General features: G+C 34.1%; 2 protein-coding genes across 6 annotated transcripts in view; both read left to right on the plus strand.

The window, feature by feature from the left end:
• LOC114879072 (tRNA dimethylallyltransferase) overlaps positions 1 to 5236 on the plus strand; it is a 94434-nt gene extending 89198 nt beyond the window's left edge. The window contains exons 6-10 of one of the 3 annotated variants that reach the window (XM_046287913.1): positions 3145 to 3241; positions 3593 to 3706; positions 3888 to 4073; positions 4216 to 4354; positions 5143 to 5236. In XM_046287913.1, the coding sequence (XP_046143869.1) occupies positions 3145 to 3241; positions 3593 to 3706; positions 3888 to 4073; positions 4216 to 4353 (535 nt within the window). In that variant the 3' untranslated portion in view covers position 4354; positions 5143 to 5236. Of the gene's footprint in view, positions 1 to 3144; positions 3242 to 3592; positions 3707 to 3887; positions 4074 to 4215; positions 4421 to 5120 lie in introns of those variants that run through there. The other 2 variants (XM_046287914.1, XM_046287912.1) reach the window with 2 other exon arrangements.
• Positions 5237 to 5242: 6 nt separating this feature from the next.
• LOC114879073 (CYFIP-related Rac1 interactor B) lies at positions 5243 to 24219 on the plus strand. Of its 3 annotated transcripts, none has more exons than XM_029193592.2 (7): positions 5243 to 5331; positions 17177 to 17313; positions 17511 to 17735; positions 18428 to 18762; positions 19623 to 19702; positions 19788 to 19914; positions 20224 to 24219. In XM_029193592.2, exons 2-7 carry the CDS (start codon positions 17229 to 17231, stop codon positions 20359 to 20361), a joined length of 990 nt encoding a protein of 329 aa, XP_029049425.1. In that variant the 5' UTR covers positions 5243 to 5331; positions 17177 to 17228; the 3' UTR covers positions 20362 to 24219. The 3 variants fall into 3 exon arrangements, with proteins under 3 accessions (XP_029049425.1, XP_029049423.1, XP_029049424.1); XM_029193590.2 differs by lacking the exon at positions 5243 to 5331 and adding an exon at positions 6872 to 7471; XM_029193591.2 differs by lacking the exon at positions 5243 to 5331 and adding an exon at positions 15845 to 16055.
• The last annotated feature ends 1309 nt before the right edge of the window (positions 24220 to 25528 follow it).

Genomic DNA, 25528 nt, shown 5'->3' on the forward strand with positions numbered 1-25528 from the left:
AAAGCATTTATGGATTTTTTGTTGTACGACATGTTAGTCTTATCTTCGAGATATTGGTCAAATTTGCACAAAAATTTGTGGGCCAATTAATTTGAAATTAATTTTCAAGTTTCAATTTGCTATTTCTCATTATTAATATAATACAAATAGGGCTGTAACAAAAATTCGAATTTCAGATCTCTAATCTAATTATGTATTCAAATATTTGTTAAAATAATATTTATTTTTCTGTCGATCTATCTTAATAATTCTAATCTTTCTTTCTTAATTATTCCAATATCTAATTTTCATTACTAGTCACCGATAACCCTTTTGCTATTCAGCCTCTTGAAGAATATGCTTATAATAATAATATTTGTTATAATTATTAAGTTTTTTCAGTTTTTCCCTCGTGTATAGTCTTCCTTCGTTTTCTCCTACTTACGTACGCCAATATTCATACATTTCTTCAAGTACCATGTCTTGTATTATGCAAATTCTCCCGTTCGCCTGCTCGACCTGCTCGACTTCTGCCGGATGTGACGTCACATTCTGAAACATTATAGTTGCAGAAGGCAGGTGTGATTAATATAATATCCCAATACGAGAGCAGTAGCATGGTGGTATGATTACGAGATATGAAACTTTTACGATACTATTAAACACCGAATCATAATTTTCCACTACACGTGCTTGTTATTATTTTGTACAATTAATAATTTTAGAAACTTTGTTAACAATTTATTCTTTTTTTTTTCAATTAAATCTCCAAAATCTAAGGAAACACGTATTGAATATTTTAGCATTTAAGTCCTCTGAAGAAGAAAAATTATAATTTGTGGAGTATTGTTATTTTATGAAAACATGTAAGAACCAAATGTAACAGCAATCATATTTGATGGGTATGAAGAACTGCCTAGCAACAGCAGTAAAAAAAGTTACGTATTCTTGATAATAATTACTGTCACTCGTGTCTTATCTTAATTATTGGTGCTATCATTATCACCATACTTGCCACTGACATTTGAATTGTCATTTTGGCTACAAAACTGTTGCCATACCTACAATTTATGTCAATTGTATTGTGGTGAAATCAGCACTTTAACTACCGTTCGTTAATAATGATTATTCTTTTGAATCATAGGATAATTAGAGATAATTGGGCTGTTGAGTTGCGACACGTAGACTGTTTTATCGTATTGTTATAATCTTTTATTATAACTTTTTAGTTTCTAAAATGTATACTAAGAAGTGTGTTTAAATTTATAAACATTGATTCTCTTCCAGATGAAATTCAAAATTCTTCCAAAAATTCATTTTATTTTTAGAATATGTTATTTTTGTATAAGAATTTTCTGTATTAGTGACACTTGTTAGTTAGAAGAATAATGAATTTCCAAGAAAAGAAGGTGTCTTCCTGTTTTATTTTCCTAATGGTATCATCAATTTTCTTGCTGAATTTATTTTTGTATTTCTAGCGTTAGAAAAGATAGTAGAAATTCTTGTCAGACTATATTACGTGGTGTGATAATAGAAAACGATATGAAGACACATCCTGTTGGTTACCCAAGAGCGTAGACTTTGTTGACCGTCAGCCAAATGTTGATCGCGTAAAAATAAAATAGCGAATCACTTTGCAATAAAAAGTGTAGTTCTATTCTTCAAGTTCCCTCTAAAAAAAGAAATTTGCGGTAAGAAAAACCGAACCTGACCTCAACGACATGAACAAACGTATATAATTTATTTCATTCTGTGAAATGACATTCGAATTCCATAAATTTTGACATTCAATGATTACACTTTTGTAATTCCGTTCATTATTAGATCTTCCTTGTAACGAACAGGTGAACTTCAGCTTATTAACAATACTTCACAGGTGCCAGGTATTTCATTTGCATACAATGTACAAAGTACAGAAAATGATACAATGTCTCAACTTTGTTGTAAGAACGGTATACAATTGAAAAAAAAAATTAATTGAAGAATAAAGAAACCATCTGTAAGAGATGACTTCCGATATCTCAAAACAAAGAAGATGTCATACTTAAGAAGAAGTAAATTGTTCATAGTTGTATAAAGAGGAGACTTTGTAGTACTTACACATAACTATTGAAATAACATGCAAAATGCATGTAATAATTTAAATTTTTTCACAAATAAAGCTAAAGTAGTTAAACTACAGAAATTAGAAATTGTTCCCACGAAATTTACATGTAATTTACATATAATAGTTTACTAATAGTGAAGCACCTTTTCATAATTTATATAGATATATATACATATAAACTATCAAAATATATTATAGAGAATTTTGAAATGAAATGACCACAGAAGTCCACATAATATTAACCAGATTAAAAGAAATATCATTCGTGTACCAGATGATGAAACGAAGAAATTTATTAAAAATGGTATTGATCAGTTTGATTTCTGAACAGCTCATTTACAGGTACATATTTGGTATTGACACGTGTACGAACAAGTGAGTCGTGGCTGCGACAACTTTTCCCGCCACGTAAGCTCGACCTCGCCTCGTTTGCTATCACTACCCAGCCATGATAAGAAGGCGAGCCTGCAAAATGCAGTCTTCCTTTCCTCGCGGAGACATGATCGACACTCGAGAATTAGACTCGAGGACTCGAGCATGCTCGTGTGATACCATTTAACCCTTTCGTTACTACTGCCAAGTATGATAATATGATAGCTTTCCAAATCAGGTTATAAAAATAGAGAACTAAACTGAGATTTTTTTGCAAATGGTAGTGATAAAAATTAAGATATTGAAGATCCAGCACCGATATCGCGTGGCGAAGGTTCCTTCGGTACCAATGTCGTTATGAAATGACAAACCTAAAGAAATTAATGAAGGGGTTTTATAAGTTAAGGCTTATAGTCAGCAATAACAAAGAAATTAATGAGGTGCCATTTAGGTGGCCATTAGGGAATTCTTTCCTACTTTTTGAGCATAGCGGTTCCACACATTTTTTCTAATTGATTACTTCTACTCGACTGCTGATTAATTAGCAGCACAAGTAGTTGCAAAAACTGGGAGATAAACGAGTAACTGAAAGGCGAGAGAAATTTTACGACGTGGAATGAGCGATCATCGAACGTGGAGATTGAAGAGAAGCTACAGACATGAATCGGCGAATGTTTACATTCCAGGTCAGCCGATTACACGACGGGCATCTTCCAGAGCATCGGCTTCAAAGAGTTTCACGCTTACCTCGTGCTACCCGAAGAAGAGAGGCGAGAGAAAAAGGTGAGCAGAAGCGGCCAACTGCAACGTCGTCACGTTTACTGCAGCTGCAGCTGCATCGCGATGCAGTTCGGTTATCGTAGCTGCAGCCGATCTTGTCGTGCACGACATCTTACTAATATAGGGAAATAAAACAAATGTTGGTTCACTTGAAAATTTGTATAAACATAGTTTAGATAATGGATTAGAAAATAGACTACGGAATTAGCATTTAGCGTCTAAATTATATTGAAAATAATAAAATTTATATTATATTAATTTATACGTAATGTTGACAGGCAGAAAATATAAAATGTCTATCATTTTAATTAATATAGTAATATAAATTGTTACTAATTACGTTTTCTATTTTAGGGTCAACAATTGCTGGAAAAAGGCATCGAAGAGCTGAATCTAGTTACGAAAAGATATGCAAAAAAGCAACAGAAATGGGTCATGAATCGTTTAGCTCGTCGCAAAGATAGACAGGTATGAAATATGAAATTAACCATGTCATATTACATGCAGGGTGACAAGAAAATAAGTGGTCCCACTTTGGTAGCCTATTCTATTGGAGAAGCAACTGCATTTATCGTACTTATTATTTCTGTAAGTTTATCTGTTTTATGTTTCAAATAAATTACAAGTATTGTGTGATTAATATTTACAGGTACCACCAATTTATTTACTAGATTGCACGCATGTAGATCGATGGGACAGTTGCGTGTATGAGCCAGCCGTGGCGATATTAGAAGCTGTGCTAAGGGGAGAGAAACCTGAGCAAAAGCCTTTGAATGAAACCATCGAAGATCAGAAACTTACCGACAGTAGTAACGAAGAATCACATTATTGCGATGTAAATTTCAATTCCAAATGTTTTATTTTTAAATATACACTACTGAACAAAAGTCATTGAACACCTAACTGATTTGATTTTTATGACTTCTGAGTGAAAGTATAGTTCCATTGATTAATATTATTATATATTTATATTACAGGTATGCGAGAGGGTTTTCATTGGAGAACTTCAATGGAATGCGCATATACATGGTATGAAACATATGAAGACTGCGAAAAAGAAAAAGCAATTAGCTGAAGAAAAACAGGCAGAAGAGAGAGTCGATGATAAAAGTTGATGTAATTATTGTAAAATACGTTTTAAGAGAAAATATTTTTTACATGTTTTATACGTGTCTAAGAAAATCACGATTGTTCTTCCATGATTTGTTTTTCCATATTAGTATAATAATTGCTGCTCGATAACCCGTTTTTAAGGTAACGAATAGATGTTCACTTATGCTAATGATTATTTCATGTTAAGTAAAGTTTTCAATTTATATTAAGATAATTGAACATTTATGTTAGTATCTAATTTGCAGTTACAGTAGGTTCACGTTATATTGCCGCATGAGTGGCCTCCCTCTTCACTGGTGCAACTTTGCTACCAACCTAACACACGAAGATGAAGAAAATACTCGTTCTTATTTCTCCCCCTTTCACGGTGAATTAACTATTTCCTTTTCCTAGGAAAAAGCGATGTAGAGAAAGATGATCCCATCACTTGCATCAGTACTTGAGAGTTGTTGTCTATCATCTTTTTCTTAAGTAGTTGAACCTATTTTTCTCCTTTTAGCCCAAGATTTTAACAGTGCCACCAATGTATATCGTTTGTGCAGCCTCAAGCACGCTCGGCGTATCTTGACGCATCTGCAATTAACAATGTTATCATTCGTTTTAAATGAAAGTGCATATTTTTGTTGCACAGGTCAATTCTACGAATTAACTGGGGGTCATTTAATCCGTTTACACTTTAGAAAATCTAAGGACCTACAGATGCAGTGCTCTTCGAGCCATTTATATCTGCATTTTCATTCGGAAAAAATAATAGAATTGTTAATTGCAGATGGTGTTGGACGGTGTTGCAGGATGTGAACCCACCTGGTCTGTGGCGCCACCTACCCTAACATTCGGAGCCATCTAACGGTAGTCTGGTAGTATCGAAGGAAGTACTTATATGTTGTCGACCTCTGTTGATGATGTGCCTGTACCACATCGTCCTGCTTTAGTTCAGCGCCGTACAACTGAAAAGCTCTGGAGATACAGTCACAGATAAGGTATTATATTTTTACGCGCTTTTTACACAATCCTTTTTTGATATCATAGCACATGGGACGTGTAGAATAAACCAGTCATACAATATTATTGTCTACCGCGTTTGAGAACTTTTGAAATCCTCTTACCATTTGAGTGAATATCACATTTTAGTGTATCAACTGAGGCTAGAATTATATCACAGCGTTGTTAGTGGTAGGAATTAAAACTAAAAATGTTTTTTTATTTTATACCTACAATTAAACAATGAAGAAACAAAATTTGAACTTACTATGAAAAGTATACAGCTTAAATTAATGTTAATTTGTGTAAAACTTGTTTTGGTATATTTGATCTGGATAAAGGCAGCTTTCCTGATATTTTTTTTCAGGAACTGTTCACGCAGAATTATATTTGTTACTGATAAATTATCTTTCTTATAAAGCCTGCATTTCCTCGACATATGTGTCACGTGTTTTATAGCACGGTATCAGTTCTTATCATCATTTCAATTTTGTTAAAAATACAGGTTTTACTCGGACATTTAAAATAGATATTGACTCTATGTAAGAAAGATAATTGCAACATTTGCGTGCAGTCTGGCGTTTACCGAGTCATTGTACTCGGCACGCACAGATCGCTATTACATATGCACATTGCATTAAGACAGGTCACTGATGCACGTCAAGGAAACAACTCCCTATCGATTTCACAGTTTTCAACGCAGAGCATTTTTTCTTTCATTGAAAATTACATTTTTAATACGTTGATTGCCTCAGTGAAAATCAACGCGTGGATTTATATTTATTTGCAACCAGTTGATTCCACTCACTTCCTAATTAGATGGATACTTTATGCTCATTCTTAGTGGGTTTCATTCACACCTCTGCATTCGCTTCCTACAGCAATATTAATTCTATTTTGATGCTGAATCACACTGTGAACCAATCATTTTCATAAGATAATCTATACTTTCATTACTTGATGGATGTTCAGAAAGTGCAATTTAATAGAAACAACGGCACAAAATCAAATGAATCATTTTTTTCTGCTCTGTTTTTCAAGTAATCGTAGAAAAATGTTCATCGATCAGGAAACAATGAATCAGTCGTTACAAAATGTTCCACTTACTTGATGGAAATATACAGCGCGTATACCTTTGCAAGAATAACGTTACACTTAATTTTATTTGCATAAAATAAAATGCAGCATTTTCTAGCCATTTTTCAGCTGCTATAATTAAAATTACATTCTCTTATTAAATGTTAGAAAATCGTTGCTATTTATTAACTCATGAAATTTTCTACATTTTTATTCAATACAGCAAGCTATAATTTAGTTTCGTAGCACCCTGCTGGTGTCTAGAAGGGCTCCAACTTTTCATTAAAATGTTTCTCAGTTTTCCCTAAATGATATGTTCAATTACCGTTCTGGATTATGTGAAATCGTGATAAAACCATGCATAGAATTAAAACAGTGTAAAACTGTTGATACAGTGACGTACGAAGAGTGGGGAGCACCAGCTGACTGGTCTCTCTCGGTGAAACTGTCTCTTCGTTTGCTGCGCGCCGTTGCTTTGACAGTGTTATATTAACCTCCGGCAGAGTGAAGTCATACTCTTTCTCTTCATAAATTTCTCTTCCACGCTTGAAAGAAATTTACACGGAACTTTTCGTGTAATTACCAGCGCGTGAAAGCGTTGCGAAAGTTCGCTAACCAGTGTCTTACAAGCTCGAAGGACAAATCGGGTAAAGTTAAGAGCGGAAGAGGGAACGATTGGATTTTTGAACCGTTTGAAAATTCCCAGGACACCGGTAACCGAGATAAAACAAGTATCTACATCCACGACAGGCACAAGGGAATCTTTATTGAGACATTCTACGAATTTTGTGCTACGTGTTGTGCGCGATAAACCTTATCGTTGCCCGGCAACTTGAGACCTTTCGTGTTGCCAGAGAGCGATCGTTTTTCTTTTTTCGAAAAGGGAACCCCTCACTCGGCAAGGGTTGCTTCTGCCTGAAGAACCGGAAGTGGCTCTAAACGAGCGAAGGGTGAACAATGCCGACACTGCAGATAGGCTTCCCTTGAAACTCTCCTCGTGTTCTTCAAGATAATAATTTGACCAGTTGAGTCATGCTTTGTCTTCTTGCGCACCGTCGAAAGGTAAATAAACTTCGGCTCGTTACGCTTTGAAAGAATTGCGCAGCCTTGGCGCGTTTCGAAACTCGTCGAAGAGTTTCTATTAAAAAATTGCTAAAAATTATAGTAATTAACTTTAGAAATAAAATAAGAAAGAAAATTTCATCCAGAAGATTTTCAACAAATTATTTATTTTCACTTGTGTCTTTAAAATTAGTATTGAAGAAATGATTTTGGTTCAGCCCTTGGACGGCGGACCATGGAGAAAGCCTCAATTTTTATTTAATTTTCTATTTCATATTTTCATATTCGTTATTTATATTAATATCGTTATATATGTTTTATAAGTTTGGGTCACGATTAACCCAGGTTTCTCTGTTCAAGGGTTAAAGATCTAAGATTCTATTTTTAACTCGAAAACATTCGAAGCAATGAATCTATAAAAAGTATTAAGAAAAAATTGTTGCATAAAACATGTACGATGCACCAACACAGATGCACTGTTTGTTTACGACAAATTATGTATGAATTATTTTGTCGCACGAGTGCTCTTGCATCACGTGTTCGATTCATTTCCGCATGGAAGTCAAGTACGTATCATGCTCTCGAAGAGACGAAGGAGAGCCATTATAACCGCGAACTGAAAGAGAAATCTCTATGCCAGATGCACACGGTGCTGCTTTCACATTGAAAAACTTTTTATCGGTTGACAAAGGAAACTGCGAAACTCGAGGTGAGCATAATAATTCGCACGAGGTTGCGTGACGGCTCAATTTCATTCTAACGTCCTCCACGATGCTGATTTGTCAGACGATTTTCCTCTTATGTTGTCTCCTAAAACCCTGAAGATGAGCTTAAGAAATTTCTTCTCTTCATATACTACGCGCTCTCAAGCAACCGTTCGCTTCTTTCTTTTGTACGGATTATCCTTAATTATTCTTAATTGCGATCAGACTCGATTAATATATCTTCTTTTCTCTTTCACTTCAAACGTTGTACACCCTTGTCTTTCTCTTCAAATTTTTCTCTGTATTTACTACTGGAAAATTTGTATTTGTTATATTCAGAAATTTTTAGGTTCCTTTTTATAATCTATTCTATTTTATTTGATATGTTCTAATTTATTTATAAAAGTGGGTGATGAAAATTTGAAAGAAAAGAATAAGAGTTTAACTAAAAGCATACCTCACACCTCTTAACGAAGCATACCTCAAAGGGTTTTTGCCTTCTTTTTTACTGAGTTCTCTATGAATTTATGGGCAAGGGTACATTATTAGATTATCGGAGCGCTTTACTTGTAATCAGGGCGGTACTCTCTATCGACCAATTAAGAAGTGGGTCATCCGTTCGTTTATGGGAATCGGAAATGTGGAAGCAATACTCGTCGATAAAGGATTGATCTATTCTGTTCATTTTTGAAGCACTGTTTAATATTTTAACTAAACCTTCAAAGATGACAGATTTCAGATTTCTTTTTGTACATTTTAGAAATTATAGGAAACTTTAGTCTTTTGTAGAAACAAGTACCACTTGATCATACGTTGAATTCATTCCGGATATTTAGCCAATTTCGAGGGAAACATTATTAGCAGACATTTTTAATTACATTAATGTTACGTTACTTATGCAAGGTATCAAGGGAATAGCTTTAATTGAAAAAACGGAGCAGTGGTGTTCTGAATAATTGCAATTAGAGTGAGCCTTGCTACACGTGGTTTTTCTTAAATTAAATTGCGACTTTTAGAAATTTGAAAAATTTTAATTATTGTAAAGTTTTCTGCATAAACATTTAACCTCTTTAAAAATCATGATATAATTCATTTTTAACAAAGAATGTATACGGATTAACAAACCGTTAAATTGAAGAAATAAAAGCGTTTGTCCACAAAATCACGAAACTGGAACAAGAGACCCAGTAGAAACAAAGCTATGATTTTATTTTCTGTTTTACAGTAACAAAACGTATTTCACTGAAACAGAAATGTTTTACAGAGGAGTGGCTATGAATTGAAATTTTCAAAAGTAAGAAAACTCGACAAGTATTGTTCTGAAACAGGTGCAGAATCTTTCCTGATTTGAAGTTGTATTGGAATATGAACTGAATAGGAAACAGGTATTGATTTTGACCACATAATAGAGTTGCTATATTCAGTTGCCAGTTAACTACAGAGAATTTCATCGATCGAATTCCAATGAGTTGTTGCTGTACCAGGTAGATATTGATTCGCGGAATTGCAATCCGTGCTCGTCGATGCATTCTTGGTTAATAACCTTGACCCATCGGTGCATTTAGCAACATTAATCTAGTCGAATTGCCACTCCAAACGTGTAATTAACGCTTTGACCATCGATGTGTGATGCAGTCAATCGATATCATATAAATAATTCCATGTATTGTTTAAGGGAATTTAAGTAACAGAATCTGTACAGAACTTAATGGATTCATGTCGTGCGCATCGAAGTATTACGATGTTTAAATACCGCACGCACAATATGGGTAACCATGAGAACAAGTATTAACATCCTTTTATGGGGTATCGCAAATAGGCGGATGTGGCGTGATCACGTGCGTGGAAAGCACCATCACACGTGTGTGGCTCGTACACCGTGACGTAATACTGTTTATCGTAACAAAAAGAAGGAAAATATCACCGTACAAACAAAACGACGTGCCATCAAATAAATTAAATGATCGATAAATTCCCAACTATAAACTGATATTTCTTTAGCTATAAATTTATAGCAAATTAAATGCTTTGTTTAATCATGATTCATTTTTTTTCTTTTTCTCTTTGCTTCATTTTTAATCAAGCGTATATGCAAAAAGGTTCAGAGTCGTTTGTCAAAGCAAATGCATACGCGAGCAGAGGGAAATTTTGCTCGAAAATTTCCTGTCTTTATCCAGGATATGAGAATATCTTTCCTGTTTGGTCAATGGCGTAAGTAACCAGAAAAATATCCGGGATATGTTTGATTCCTCACAAACCCAAGATTAAGAAACTGATTAGATAATAATTCAGATACGATTTGAAAAATTTGCATTCGATTAAATTTCACTACGCCTTTCAATTATACTGCAATCATTTTTCATTATTTTTTATTGCTTTATTATGCAAATTTCTATAGTCCGAATGGTAGAAAATCATGATCGAACAGAGTGGTTTCAAGTAATCATTTTTTCTTTTTTAAATTAGATCGCAATCAATTTGATATAATTACTATAGAACAACATTGATCAAGAATATTATTTTTTAATTAAACATACAATTTATATCTTTCTCCTGTATTTTGATATAAAATGATAATTTTTGAATCATTAATTTAAAGTAATTAAAACTTTCATAGGGTGATAAATCTTCTCGAATATCGTTCTCATTCACATTATTATCACCTGATATCCTGCGGAAAATAAGCGTATCGCGTGAGAGACTTTCGCGTCCGCTGCATTTTGTTTCTGCACCATGTAATCCGAGTACCGAGACATGAAACAGGAACTTAGATCTTGCCGAATCGATTACATACATCATGTGTAAAGAAAAAAGGCCAAAGTATGGATAAATTAGATATTCAACATAAATTCGATTTTTCATCTTCTTTAATTTAATACAATATAAATGACTTCGGAGTATAGTATGCACTTTATGACATCAAACTTGAAACGTTATTAATGCTCACATGGACGTCACGGTACAATATGAAGTTCGGTCATTTCCTCTTTCCAAGCTGCGGCCGCTGCTTTTAATTAATTTGCCTAGTTCTTAAAGGGGGACAGGGTCACTAAAGAATAGGCCATCAATGTGAATAATTTTGAATATTTCAATTCTTTTTATTTTTTAACTTAAAAGAAAAGTGTTTCGTACAAAAGAATATTAAACTATTTTATTCACAATGTGAATAATTTTAACTTTCCAAATTTTTGAAATGTTAGTCCCATAAATATTTGTATCTCCGCTGTTTAATGTAATATCAAGATTAATTACTTAATAATTACTTACACTAACACTATGAATGATATAATTTTATTTTACGTTGTTTTTTCTTTTTATTAATGCTAGATTACTGCATCTCACGGATTATTATATATGTATAGGTATTAGAAATATGTTGCATCCGATCGAATAAACAGTTGATCGAACATTTCCTTCCTTGTCGTGCTAACCACTTCCACTTCTAGTCCCAGTTTCGATTTAATAGCCGCATAACTCTTTAACACGGCGTACACGTTCCTGGTGGCCCTGATCCTCGTTGTATTCCGCAATTAATTTGCTCAGTTGTTAAGGAGGCCATAGCCATAGAAGGAATAGCGACCTGGCTTTAGAGATAGCTTAAGAGACGATGCGTGTTACCATATCGCGTGCGTACGCGACGCAATGTGTCATATCGTGAACACACGATATGTATGTAGATACAGTGACTGTAGAAAGTATTCTTACACTGATTAATTTGAAAGAAAACTTTGGAAAATTCCGGTTTATTAACCTTCTATAACGGCATGTAACATTGGAGTCGTACGTTTATATTTTTAACCCTTTTTAGTAGAATGACGTCTCATGTGCGTCAGTGGTTTTTATCATAAAAGTGCGAATGACGTGTAGTACGATGATTACTTAACCATAGTTTTAAAATTTGTACCAAGTTATTAGTAATAAGATTTAGCATAACATTAAAAGTAGATGATAGGATTATATGCATTTATTATACACACGTGTAGAAAATTTATATAGAAATGATTTCAAATGATGCACTTTGAATGATTTGATTAAACGCATTAGTGCATCAATCTCCAGCGTAAGTGGTTTCATTTCATGTTTTTCACCGCAGTAAAATGTAGTTATTGCAATATTCAGTATTTTTAATACTCATTTAGAGATGATAGATAACAGTTACATCGAGTGAATACTATCGTTTTTTCATTTCAATAAAAAAAAAACGTTTATATAATAATTATACAAATTTATCTCTTATTTGATCGCGTGTAAGTAATAAAATTATTACTAGTTTTACATAATATAGCTTTGTGACTTCCGTGTTACGTCAAGCGTTAATGATAATGCATTAAGTAATATTGATAACATGTGCATTTCTTTTCCTTATTTATTTTATGATATTATGGAGAGTAGTACAGTACCATCCAAATCCTTTTTTCTTCTTATGGATAAGACAAGTAAGGAAGAAGATAATAATCTAACAAAGAGAAAAGTATATCTTGATGAAGAAGTCACTGAGTGCATCGTCAAGTCATTCGGTGCAGTATATCATATATGAGAGTTGAGCATATGTCGAATGCACAGATTAAGAAAGTATTAATCATTTGATTTGTGACATTCGCATTATTAATCATGTGGTTCTACATCACCGAATGTACATATGCATAAAATATGCGTACCATTAAATATGCCATTAGAGACGTTAAAGTGACGTCAATTTTTTCTTAAAAAAAGAGGAATCTTTCTGCAATTTTTGCAAACTCATGACGATAATTGTAATTGCAATTATTTAGTTTATGTCCCATTTTTCAATTTAAACTTTGCACTTGGTACCCTTCAAAATTAATAAATATTAATACCACTTTAATATCTTTTAGTTATTGAATTATATTAAATTTGTGGTGCTGGTCAGCAATGGTCCCCCAGCATTATATGTTAATAAACCGCAATTTTATGATATCTTGTTGGAAATTGATCGGTATACGAATACTTTCTACACCTACTGTATCTGTGTACGTGGTTCTCTGGTATTTAAGCCGCGTGCACACATACCTACCTTATTAAGTACGAACGGTGTTGCGCGTTACTGGTCGTCCGGGAATGAGTGGTGCGTTCGCGATTGAACAGACACTACGATGCTTTTCCTCCGCGCTCTGTACACGTTATACTCGGAATGAAAAGTATCGTTAACGATGTATCCCACTGTGTGGTACGCAATAGCTTTTGCGAACTTGCTGGATCCTACGATTAAAAATGGCAGCATGGAATGCTCGTTTCAATTCTAATTTCATATGACGAGTTTGTAGCGTATTAACAAGTTGATTGTTACAGTGAAAATGGGCATTTGTTGTAACACATATTGAAGTTCTAATTATTAAGAATAGAAACAGTTAATTTTTGAATTTAAGCTATTTGCTATTTTACATTAAACTAATGTTTCTCTATTGATTTCCTTTAATTAATCAAGAATGTGTAATTTGCGGTATCACAAAATATTGATAAAGAAGAAACAGAAGGAACAATATCGAGCCACTATTACTGGGGAACTTGAACATAGAAATGAAAATCTAGTTTTAAATTACCTTTCATATGCTTGCCTATATTCTATTAGCGATAATAACAGTGGCGGCTCGTAGCTAAAATTAGCGAGGGTGCTGCTCCAGAAAATTTTTAGCCTTTGTTTTAAAAAACCGGCACTGCGAGAGCGACAGTGCTCTCTCTCACGCGCAGCCTCGCGCGCAGCTTTCTATGTGCGCATGCGCGCACAGTCAAACACCACGCCGCTGGAACTGTGAAGCGCACAGTTCTATACAAAGACTTTTGTATCTTTTTCATAAACTGGAGGATGGCTACTGACATTAAACTTAAGTATTATATATTGTACAAGTATAAAGAAAGAATCAAAGAAAAAAGGATTATATTAAATATTATATCGAGTGGAAATAGGGAGGTGCTGCAGTTCCACAGTGCCTATACGCCAGCCGCCACTGGATAATAATAATAATTTATAGTAAAAGTTTCTCCTAATAATAGTCCTTGCATAAAACGTTTTGTGGATTATAAAACGTAATCGGTAGCAGAGTCATCGTTGTCGATTTGTCGGTCGTTGCAGCGATGAAATTAAGGTTGACCGAAGGAAAGGGGATCTCAAGAGTACATCGAGGGTCATGATGAGAGGTGGTGAGGGTCTCAATTGATTTGCTGGAATTGATGCACAAAAAGGTCTTTAATAGGTGTCGATTATCTTCGCCCACGGTTTCCGACGATTATCCAATCTTGGTCTTGAAAGAGGTGCAAAAATCTCAACACCACGACAATATTTTCAATGGTGCATTAAGGAAACTGGTCCCTAGAAATGTCATAGTCATTGAAATATATGTCATCGTGTGGAATACGTAAATCAACGATGTAATTCAATTGATCGAACGAATCTTTTTATTATATTAACAATTCAGTTTTATTTTATTTAGCATATGCAGCGATTGACGTCATGAATGTGCGTGCGTGCGTGCATGCGTGCATATTAATACAGAATTTAAAAAGAATATACGACGATAATATCGATTTTATTAATATTTTTATAAGCTTTTCCTGCTACATACATATTTGATATTGTATATGACAGTAATTTATACAATATCGATAACGATGACTAATCTACCATAAAACACTTATAGATATAGACATTGATTATTGTTCCATATTGTTCCAGATAACAATACTAGCTGCTTAAAGAAGTAAATAATCATTATTTTTATTTTTGTTCCATGCTTTAGTAAATCTTAAAAATTAAAGCCAATGATATTCTCATCATCAAATCATGTTAAACAATTTTTATTCTGAAATCCTTCATCTAAGAAGTAACAATCGAATATTATACTTCATGACATTTATTTTCCTACTAAGAAATTTTCGATGGTTTATAAATTAGGTTGTCATTTCAGTGTCATCCGCTTACACCATAAGCGTTAACCCATAAAGGTACTGACCCGAATATTCTCAGTAAAGCAAAATAAACATTAACTTGATTGACTCCCTGTAACTCGGTCAACCTCGACAATACTGTACACCCTTCCAAGCTTCATCTTCACCGTTACCAGCAACCCGTTGGTCTGCGACGAAAAAGGAATATACCCCCTTTACGGATGAGTTGGCCACCGGTTCTCGAGAATTTCTAAATTTATAATCGTATTTTGAAGTTCGACCGTGTACCCAAGTCTACCCACGTGTGCACCTATATACATTCTCACTCGCAATTCAAATACGTTTGAATATTTCAAAACATAAATAAGTATGAAGATTTGATGTGACCTCTGTACAGGGTGTTTCAAAATTAAACGAGTGAACTTTACTGAAGACCACAGCTAAATTAAATTTTGCTTCTTATTGTAAATAAAAGAAAAATGTCAATAGTATTAAAAGTGAGGTCCCTGAGCAGAATTAAACAATTTGATATAAAAACACATGAGTATGACTTTTAATAGAAGGAAAAATAGTAGAATAGGGTTATCAAAATTTAGAAAATCTGAATATTGGGTCCAAAAATCATAAATAAAAATTGATGAGAATATTTATGTTTATCTATTCAATATTGACCACTTTTTTCAAAAAAAAAATTCAAAAATTGATATATTGCAAACGGTAACAGCAGCGTCACCGGAGGGTGAGCCGACGAACTACCCCCATTGATTTTTCCCGCGAACGTATCGCCACCACTGTCGTTTACCAAATAAGGAGAGACTCCGAATCGCGCCACTATACAACCCAACCCTCAACGAACAGCATCATGGCCGTTCGTTGACTGACAGTTGTTGCACTTTCTTCGTGTACTTGTTGACCATCCTCAAACTTCGACGCACACCTGTCATCGTCATGTATTCGCGTTATCGGTCGCGGTCACGGTGAGTTTCAAGAAGAAAAATGTCTCGTGTACATTACGACAACATCATCGAACTATTGAATTTCAATCATGTCTTCGACCTTCGCGTAAGAAGTGAACTGACTGATTCAGTTTTCTTTCTTCATCTGTACCTTAACAACCGGGACATTGATTTTCAACCTACTCTACATTTCACGTGATTTTATTTCAAGTGATTATAAGACACGGTGATTTTTAAAGTATGAACTGAAGTTTTGTTTATGTGATTAGTTATGGTAATTTAACGACGTTTGCTTGAAAATGGTTCGGTTATCTTGATAAGATTTAGAGACGGTAATTGTTGTGACATTATCATGATAATATTTTGCTAATTTCGAGCACGGTTCCGCATGGAATCATCGGTGGAATCTTTAGTGTAAACATTTATTCTATACCCATGCCGGATCATGCTATTTCCGATCGGACCTAATCGATTGGAATAGGAACGCGGTGGATTTAAACTAAACGTGATTAAATTATTTGTATATCTACTAGTTTTGTAATTTATTATTTTACAGATACAGGAACCGTAGGTATTTCCTCTACAAATTTTAACTTATATACAAATTATTCATAATGCTGGCCACCAGTGGTTCTCATGGCATTCATCCTCGTGCACACTTTTTGTTTCAATTCTCAAGCCTGAAAAAGAATGAATTTTCGCAAGAAATAGCGAGTAATTCGTAAATGTGTATGATTCAGCATGCTGAGAAATTTTGTTAACGGTACATGCGCTTTTCTGCTAAAAATAACGGAGACATTCGTCGGTACATTGGAATCTGTCGGAGACAATTTTAGATCCAGCAAACTCGATCGTTGTCCCCTCACGTGTGACAAGTTTTCGCTACGTTTTACCACTTACCAGTATTTCATTATCTGGTACCATTAATTACACACAGGTTTTCAGATAAACAAATTTGTATTCAGTTTCGCTATTTCTGATACAGGTTGCATTCCATAAGTGAAACGAATCAGTTGCTGTTCGTGATAAAAAAGATTTCAAATGATTTCCAGACATGATACTGATAATTTTCTCGTCTATGTACATTTCAATTTACGAGTAAATTTCATTTATGTACATATTTGTTCTTTCTTGATGTTTAGATGTCTTTCATCTTATAAATAATACCCACTGAAAGAAACTCTCAGACTGAAGATGGGCAAGCTTTTGAGTCTCCTGGCTCGAGATGAGTCTACCTGTTGCACGCCTCAAAAGTACGATGTCTTTTTGGATTTTGAAAGTAAGTTTTACAAGTGGATTCGTTTAGAAATTCCTTTGAAATTGCGTATTTTATCTGCTGTTCGTGTTTCTCAGTCGAACTTCAATTTTCCTTTTAATGGAATATTTAAAAATTGAAAGGCTATCAGCATTACCTGAAGTTTATTAATAGAAATCATTCGTTTGGGGTAACATGTAGTGATTTATATCGAATTTCAGACGCACAACCTTCTGACTTGGAACGGGAGACCTTTGAAGCGGTGCAAAGGGTTCTGAAAAATTCAGAATCCATCTTGGAGGAGATTCAATGTTACAAAGGGGCTGGGAAGGAAATCAGAGAAGCGATTTCGGCGCCTACGGAAGAGTGCCAACGAAAGGCTTATCTGACCGTTGCACCTCTTGTCGCGAAGCTGAAAAGATTTTATGAATTTTCATTGGAACTCGGTAAGTGTCCATTTTTTCATATTATCCCCTTAATTTTGCCTTGATGTTTTTATGGCGAAGAATGTCAATTTGAAATTCGTACTCCCTGGGCACCCCAAAAATTGAAAGCAACTGATAGCAATATTGGGCTCTCCCTTATGATAGCGGTCATCGGTGACTCTCCACCGTGCTGCATAAAAATTGACTCCTTTTTATTCCAATAAACCGATTAATTGCTTTTTTAAATGAAGCCATGCTTTTTTTTAATTGTGATTGAAACTTTCGAAATAGACCTTTCAGTTTTTATAGGCAATCGTATATTCAATGTCGGATTGCACCTGCAAAGCCATTTGCTAGAACTAAATAGAAATATAAAAAGTTAAATGTCGATATTGCTTCAGCAACGTGCCGCGAAGGATTATTGTTCAGCTTGACTATTCCCGCATACACAGTGATTGGAAACCGATATCGCTGCTTGAAAACCGCTAGTAAACTCTCAAAGTATTTATTGCTTTTATTCTAAATAAAGCGGGATTCACTAAAGCGGATTAAAAATGTTCGCTAATGCACAAAGTGAAATTAAAAGTGTAAACTTTTACAACGTAGAATTTCATAAATGTTAAATATAATATAATTGGGGTTAATAACGAAAGTATTAAATGTATATTACATATATTTACGATTAATGTTTTTATTCTTCTTTTTTTTTCCAGAAAAAGTTGTACCAAAAATCCTGGGACAATTGTGTTCAGGGAATCTTTCTCCGACTCAGCATCTCGAGACTCAGCAAGCTTTGGTGAAACAATTGGCGGAAATATTAGAATTTGTCTTAAAGTTTGACGAACACAAGATGAAGACACCCGCGATTCAGAATGATTTTAGTTATTATAGAAGAACCCTGACCAGAGCATCCCTGGCTCGCCAGGGAAATGCTGAAAAGGACCTCGTGGTCGGGAATGAGCTTGCCAACCGAATGTCCTTGTTTTATGCCCACGCAACACCCATGCTTCGAGTTCTGAGTCACGCGACTATTACTTTTTTGATGGACGTAAGTGATATTACTTTTCTTCTTTCTCCAATATCCTATCTTTCCGCTATTGTTCAGGATTATTGATCCTACTAAATGCTGTCTGATGTAGCTAGAAGAAATTTCGATTAAATTTTATTATCCATATTTGACTTTAAAATTATATTCGATGAAGGATAATGTTGTTCCAAAAATTTGTATTCGTCCAAAATTTTATTTTATTTTATTCGTTCCAAAATTTTTTATTTATGATTAACTAATACAAAGCATAGGAAATAGACATGATATCTATTCTTCCGGTTCACGTGTATATCTAATAGATACCATCCATTATATTCTGTGTAATTAGTAATTAATTTTTCTGTTTCTTTTCAAAAATATCAGTCATTTATATCGTATAAATTTTAAACAAAAGAGCTTTTATTAACAGTATATATTATACTGTAGTGTAATGGTGTGTGAAGAAAGTAACGCAATTTAAATAATGACGTGCACTGAAGCAGAAAATTAAAAATTAATGTGAACGAATTCAGGGAACAATAGTTCTCGGTACATTTACCGACATAATAGATAATAGATCCGTTCAAATTGGGCTGGCTACTTTAATTGGGACAATGAAGGAAGCGCTTGTTTATTACATTATCTTCTACCCTACTAAATTTCACGTATCAATTTCAACAGGAAATCTCTTCTTAGTTTTTCTACTACGCTTTTCAAAGTTTACATTAATAACCTTTTGAATATTTAAATGTATGCGTTGAAACCAACCCCAAACGTAATGTTAATGAATATGTAATTTCTATATTATGCATTCCATGTTGAATTCAAAGTTACATGGTTGCAACTACCTTACATTGCTAAATAATGTAAATTTATTTCAGAATGAAGACGTAGCACGTGAAAATATCACAGAAACACTTGGTACCATGGCCAAAGTTTGCTTGCGCATGTTAGAAAATCCGTAAGTAAAACACTGATTTTACAATGAAAAAAATTTTTTCTAAAAATAAGAATCATTTGAAAACGAAACATATTATTGTCCTTAGGAATCTTCTGGCGCAATTCCAACGAGAGGAGACTCAACTCTTTGTTCTGAGAGTGATGGTGGGGTTAGTAATCCTTTATGATCATGTTCATCCTCAAGGTGCCTTTGTTAAGGGTTCGAATGTCGATGTAAGTATAATGATTAAATAAAACTCCGATCTATAGTTATTATTATACACGTTGATGATTATTTAAAAAAATAGGTATATTTAATGTTACAATGACGTCAGTTGAGTGATCAAATTAAAAAGTTTCTTGTTATTTTTAAATTTACTATTTATCAAGATAAATAATAGAACTTATTTATATTTTTAAAGGGGGCCTTTGTATGCTGCAAAATTATTTATAATCGCTTGAAAGAATGCAATATTTTTTAAATTCTTTAATATTTGTTATATTATTTGGTAATTCGATGTTAAAATATTTGCTGTGATACAGGTTAAAGGCTGTGTAAAACTACTAAAGGAACAACCACCCTGCAAAAGCGAAGGTCTACTAAACGCTCTTCGTTACACTACCAAGCATTTGAACGAGGAGAACACACCGAAAAATATCAAGAACTTGCTAGCCGCATGATTACCAAAACAGCGCGGCTGCTGTATCAGAAGTTGAGACAGTTGGCTGTTGATTTCCTATTACCAGAGAAATGAGCGATACATCCACGTTGTAGCGCCACGAGGATGCCAAAGCAGATAATTCTCGCGTTTTACCGCGTGATCCAAGTAACCTTGTTCCTGATCGTGGCTGGGTGGTGGACCACAGAAGTGTCTTTCGTATCGACAGAAATATAAAAAAGGTAATTGTTACAAACACTCGCCTGAGGAATCCAAAGGGCAGTAACTCAAAGTGGCTAATTTAAAGTAGCAAAAGAAATTTTCAAATATTATTTGACGTTCCTCGGGTCCTTCTCAAAATAAAAATAAAAATTTTAAACATTTATACTTTGCTATTCGAAAACTGGTCATTTTGGAGTTATTGTCTTTCGTATCGAATCTATGATAGCTGTTCGAAAACTGCCGACTTTTCAACAAACCTTCGACGAAACCAAAAAGTAGAAAGCCGAACGAGACGATATTTCTGTGATTGTAAGGCAAAATAACATAAGTCAGATTTTTCACTTTCAGCTTATCCTTTAATTAAGATTCAGAAGGCAGTATTTGTATTTTCTGAAAATTGTTTTTCTTCGAAAGAGGAATACCTACGTCTAAAATATGTCCGACGAAGAAGGTAATAAAAATCCAGATAACATATATATTTATATTACAATGAAAGTTTCAAACATTAAATCGCAATACCATAGAAATGAAAACATGTAACTTGTACTGTTCTGTCCTACAATCAACAGATTTATCATCAGAGGAATTGCTGAATTTGCTCGTACGCGATACCTTTATTGCCGTTACGAAAACGAGCATTTAAACATTATTATTACGGTATTACTACTCACACCACTTTCATTATTAATCATTGCTATGATTGCAATTTTTCACGTTCATTCGAGTTATTATTATCACTCAAGTATTATTATCCTGGCTAACGTCACCGCGCATTATCACTGTATTGTCTTCCCGGACTAAAGAGGGGAGTTAATTACAGCATATCAGAAACGTATTTAGGATAATTTTTATTGTGAACGATCGAGAGTGTCACGAGGAGAAATTTAATAACGTTGTAAGGTACAGTGCAAATCTTTAGCTATTGTTTTTCTTTGTTGAATGAAGTGAATTGGTTACTAACAATCGAATGGATATTGATAAGAACACCAAGTACTATTTTATCTTTACTTCGTTTTGTTAATGTAAATGAATTTTATATCTGTTTTATTGTTTCGTCGTGAATATAATTGAGCTCTTCCATAAAATGAATTAACCCTTGAAACATAGATTTTGGGTTATAGCCATTTTGATCTATAATTAAAAGATCATTATATCAATTATATAAATAAAGTGTTCGACCGAGGGTGGGTATTTTTTGAGGGAGTGGTAGCTAGGATGAACAAGTTTCTTCTTTAGCAAAACACACATTAAGTCTTACTTTTTCTATTATTAATAATAAGACCGAAAAATTATTAGAATAATTATTTGACAAACTTATATTTTGAGAAGACCGCCTAGAATTAAGTATTTTTAAAGTTCGATCGCTGCGCCATCTATACCAAAGCGGCGGAAACTACTCAACAAATTACCGACTTATCGACTGAACTTCCGACAGTCGGTTATCGACCGTTCGGCAGTCGGTAAGTTAACGAATAGTTTGCGCCGCTATTATGTAGATGGCGCAATGGCCGATGGTTAGGGGTGTCAGGAACCCCGGTGACTCTGCACAGCGACAAAAGATCGTCTTGGGGTGTCGGGGACCCCAGAGCTAACGAAAAAAGTCGCAGCTACCACCCCCTCAAAGAATACTCACCTGTAGCCGAGCATCTTATATGCAGGTTTTATTTAATATTATATTTTTGCATTAGCTTTACAAACTTTCTATGTTCTGTATATTTTAGTTTTGTCTTAACAGAAAACTGCTTCTTCTTGAAAAGGATAAATATCCTTTCAATACCTTCGACGAATATTTTGTTTGTATTATCAGTAAGAAAAATGATCACGCTATGCAGTATAATTTTATAGAATGATTTGTTTAATATAAAATTCGAATTTATGTCGAACAGTTTCTTTTTAATCGCACATTTAAGAAATCTGAATGTATTATCAATGTAGTTTTTCTTGCATCAAGAATTTTCCTGTTTTTCGTTGAATATTATACAATTTCATTATTCAATAATTTACCAATAATTTGAACATTTATTTCATTTATTTTTCATGACAATTTCATGCAATCATGAGCTTCGAATGCTTCGAGAATGCTTCGAGAGAATAAAACTCATTATTAGAGTTGCTTGTAATTAAAATACGACTCTTTTTACATGTTTTTAAAAAAAAGTAATCATTGTTATCACCAATACTGCCCAAGATAAAATATATCGAAGTAATAAAATTTGTACAAATATTTGTTATTTCATGTTCTACCTTGAATTTTGTATTTGGAAAAATGAAAAAAGAGAAGATAAAAAGAACAAAACAGCTTTTACAAGAGAAGCAATTATTCACTAGCTGTAGTTTCGAACCTTTTTCAGTGATATTTATTATAATTTTATACAATGTTGTTTTTTATATAAAGTTAATTATAGATGAATATCCTTGTTTGTACTATATTATTACATATATATAATTAAAAATCAATTGTACGAGCCAGATTCATGGTAACGATTTTTCATCAAATCATTTCTAATATTTTATTCACTTCTGTATAAAAATTGCATTTTAGAGTTAAAGCATTTAATTAATAAGACATTGATTTTTAAATTAATCGTCTTCCGTTCTGCGTGTATTTCAACAAATAATTATAACGTGTGTATTTTTCCTCTTTGTGCGTAAATTTTTCGTAATCATACTTATGAATAGAAGTAATAAATATTCTTTCAGTGTTGAAGATAAAAATTAAATAGCACTGTCCTTTCCCAGGCAAATCAAAATTTGCATGTCACAGCAATAAAAAAGGAAGCTCAATTTTAAATTGAATTATTTTATGTAACAATGGTTATACACTGGGTGTAGAAAAATTGAAAAAATCACAACTGGTACTACATTATCAATTTTTATAGCAAATATTTCCACTTATACATGATTCATCATTTCCTTCGGACAATCCTGTTAAGAACGATTAATTATTCCATTAATAACAGGGAAAGGAAAAATGTTGCACTCGACTAACAGATTCTAATGTTTATTGTAAATAAGAAAAATGTTACTGGCATAGTTTACGAAAATATAACTAATTTTCACAATCGCGTTAACAATCAGAAGTAAAAGTTAGTTAGGATTTTTGGTTTCTAACATTTTTAACAATGAAATAATTCGTACAAAATAAGAACAACGGAGATGCGCAAATATATCGCAAACGAACTATAGTGTGATGTGTCTAAATATCTTGAAGAATACAATTTTCAACGTATAAAACGAGGTAAATTTTGTGTATTTGTAAGAGTACCTGTGTGTGACTGAAAAATACGAATACATATACGAAACATATTTTACGTACAAAGTGCATTACAATATATTTCATTGTCGTTGAATTTCCGTGAATATTATTTTAATCACTATTGTTTGTCTTACCAGAAAATAATGATTAGATCTTCCTTAAATTATACGTGTCTTTTTATATAAATCTACTTTACAACGTAATAAGAATCAATATTATTTATACTCGATTAACAGATATGTTGTGTATAAAAGAGTTTCTGTTTACGAACATATTTATATTTAAATAACACTTATAACCAATATTTTAAGAGTATTGGACTATAGCATCTATTTACAAATATTGTTACTTGGAGATGAAATTGTAGAAAACCAGAAGTTAATAAAACACATTATATAAATACCTTCCGTCCAATCATCTCGTTCCTACGTATCTTTTGCAACCCTTGCAATTCTTTCGTTCCTATTTTTGCCCGACACCCCTTAACACTAAATATGACGGCTTCACCATTAAAACCGGTGGGGCCGCCAGGGCCGATGGCGTCGGGAGTGGGGGCCCCGGGCGCCTTTGCACACGGCCCGAGGAGAAGCCGACACTGAGTGCGACCCTCGGTGTCGGCCACAGGGTAGGCAGCAGGTGGAGGTCTCAATTAGGACCTCCTCCACCAGGAGTCGAGGGCTCCGGAGCAATCCACATAAGGTTGCAGAGTGTTCTTTTAGCACCAGTGTCGGTCGCCGTGGGGTTTTAGTCAGTAAGAATCTGACACTCCCCCGCCGCCCTCCCCCAGGGGACGGTGGGGGGTCTTATGTAAGATTTCCCCACGTTAAAAAAAAAAAAAAAAAAAAAAACATTAACAGCCACTGATTCGAGTAAAGGTAAGTGAAGGTAAGTTTAGAAATTTAATTCCATTTCTTTAAAAATTTGGTTCCTTTTTTTACCACCAGATGGCGCTGATTCGAGGTCGAGATTTTAGTTCACATTTTTCCCGCTAGAGGGCCAAAATCTTTGCTTGATTTAGTTCCTTTTTCCAAAACCAGATGGCGCTGATTCGAGGTCGAGATTTTAGTTCACATTTTTGCCGCTAGAGGGCCAAAATCATTGCTTGATTTAGTTCCTTTTTCCAAAACCAGATGGCGCTGATTCGAGGTCGAGATTTTAGTTCACATTTTTGCCGCTAGAGGGCCAAAATCTTTGCTTGATTTAGTTCCTTTTTTCAAAACCAGATGGCGCTGATTCGAGGTCGAGATTTTAGTTCACATTTTTGCCGCTAGAGGGCCAAAATCTTTGCTTGATTTAGTTCCTTTTTTCAAAATCAGATGGCGCTGATTCGAGGTCGAGATTTTAGTTCACATTTTTCCCGCTAGAGGGCGCTGTTTTTGTAAGAGAAACAGACATTTAAGGTGTAAGAGGATGTAAAGGATTGAAGGGTGTAAGGTATAGAAGGGTGTAAAGAATAGAGGGATGTAAAGGATCGAAGGGTGTAAAGAATAGAAGGATATAAGGCTTACGGGGATGTGCGGGATACAGGTATGTAAGGAAAGCAGTGATGGAAGGAATGCAGGGATGTAAGGGATACAGAGATGAAAGAATATCAGGGATGGAAGGAATGCAGAAATGAAACAGATATGTACAGGGATATAAGGGATGTAGCGTTGGGTTTCGTGAGGCCCACAAAGATAAAAAGATAATAAATAACTTGGAAGAGTGAGCC

The sequence above is a fragment of the Osmia bicornis genome, chromosome 11 (genome assembly GCF_907164935.1).
Source record: "Osmia bicornis bicornis chromosome 11, iOsmBic2.1, whole genome shotgun sequence".
NCBI classification, from domain to species: domain Eukaryota; kingdom Metazoa; phylum Arthropoda; class Insecta; order Hymenoptera; family Megachilidae; genus Osmia; species Osmia bicornis.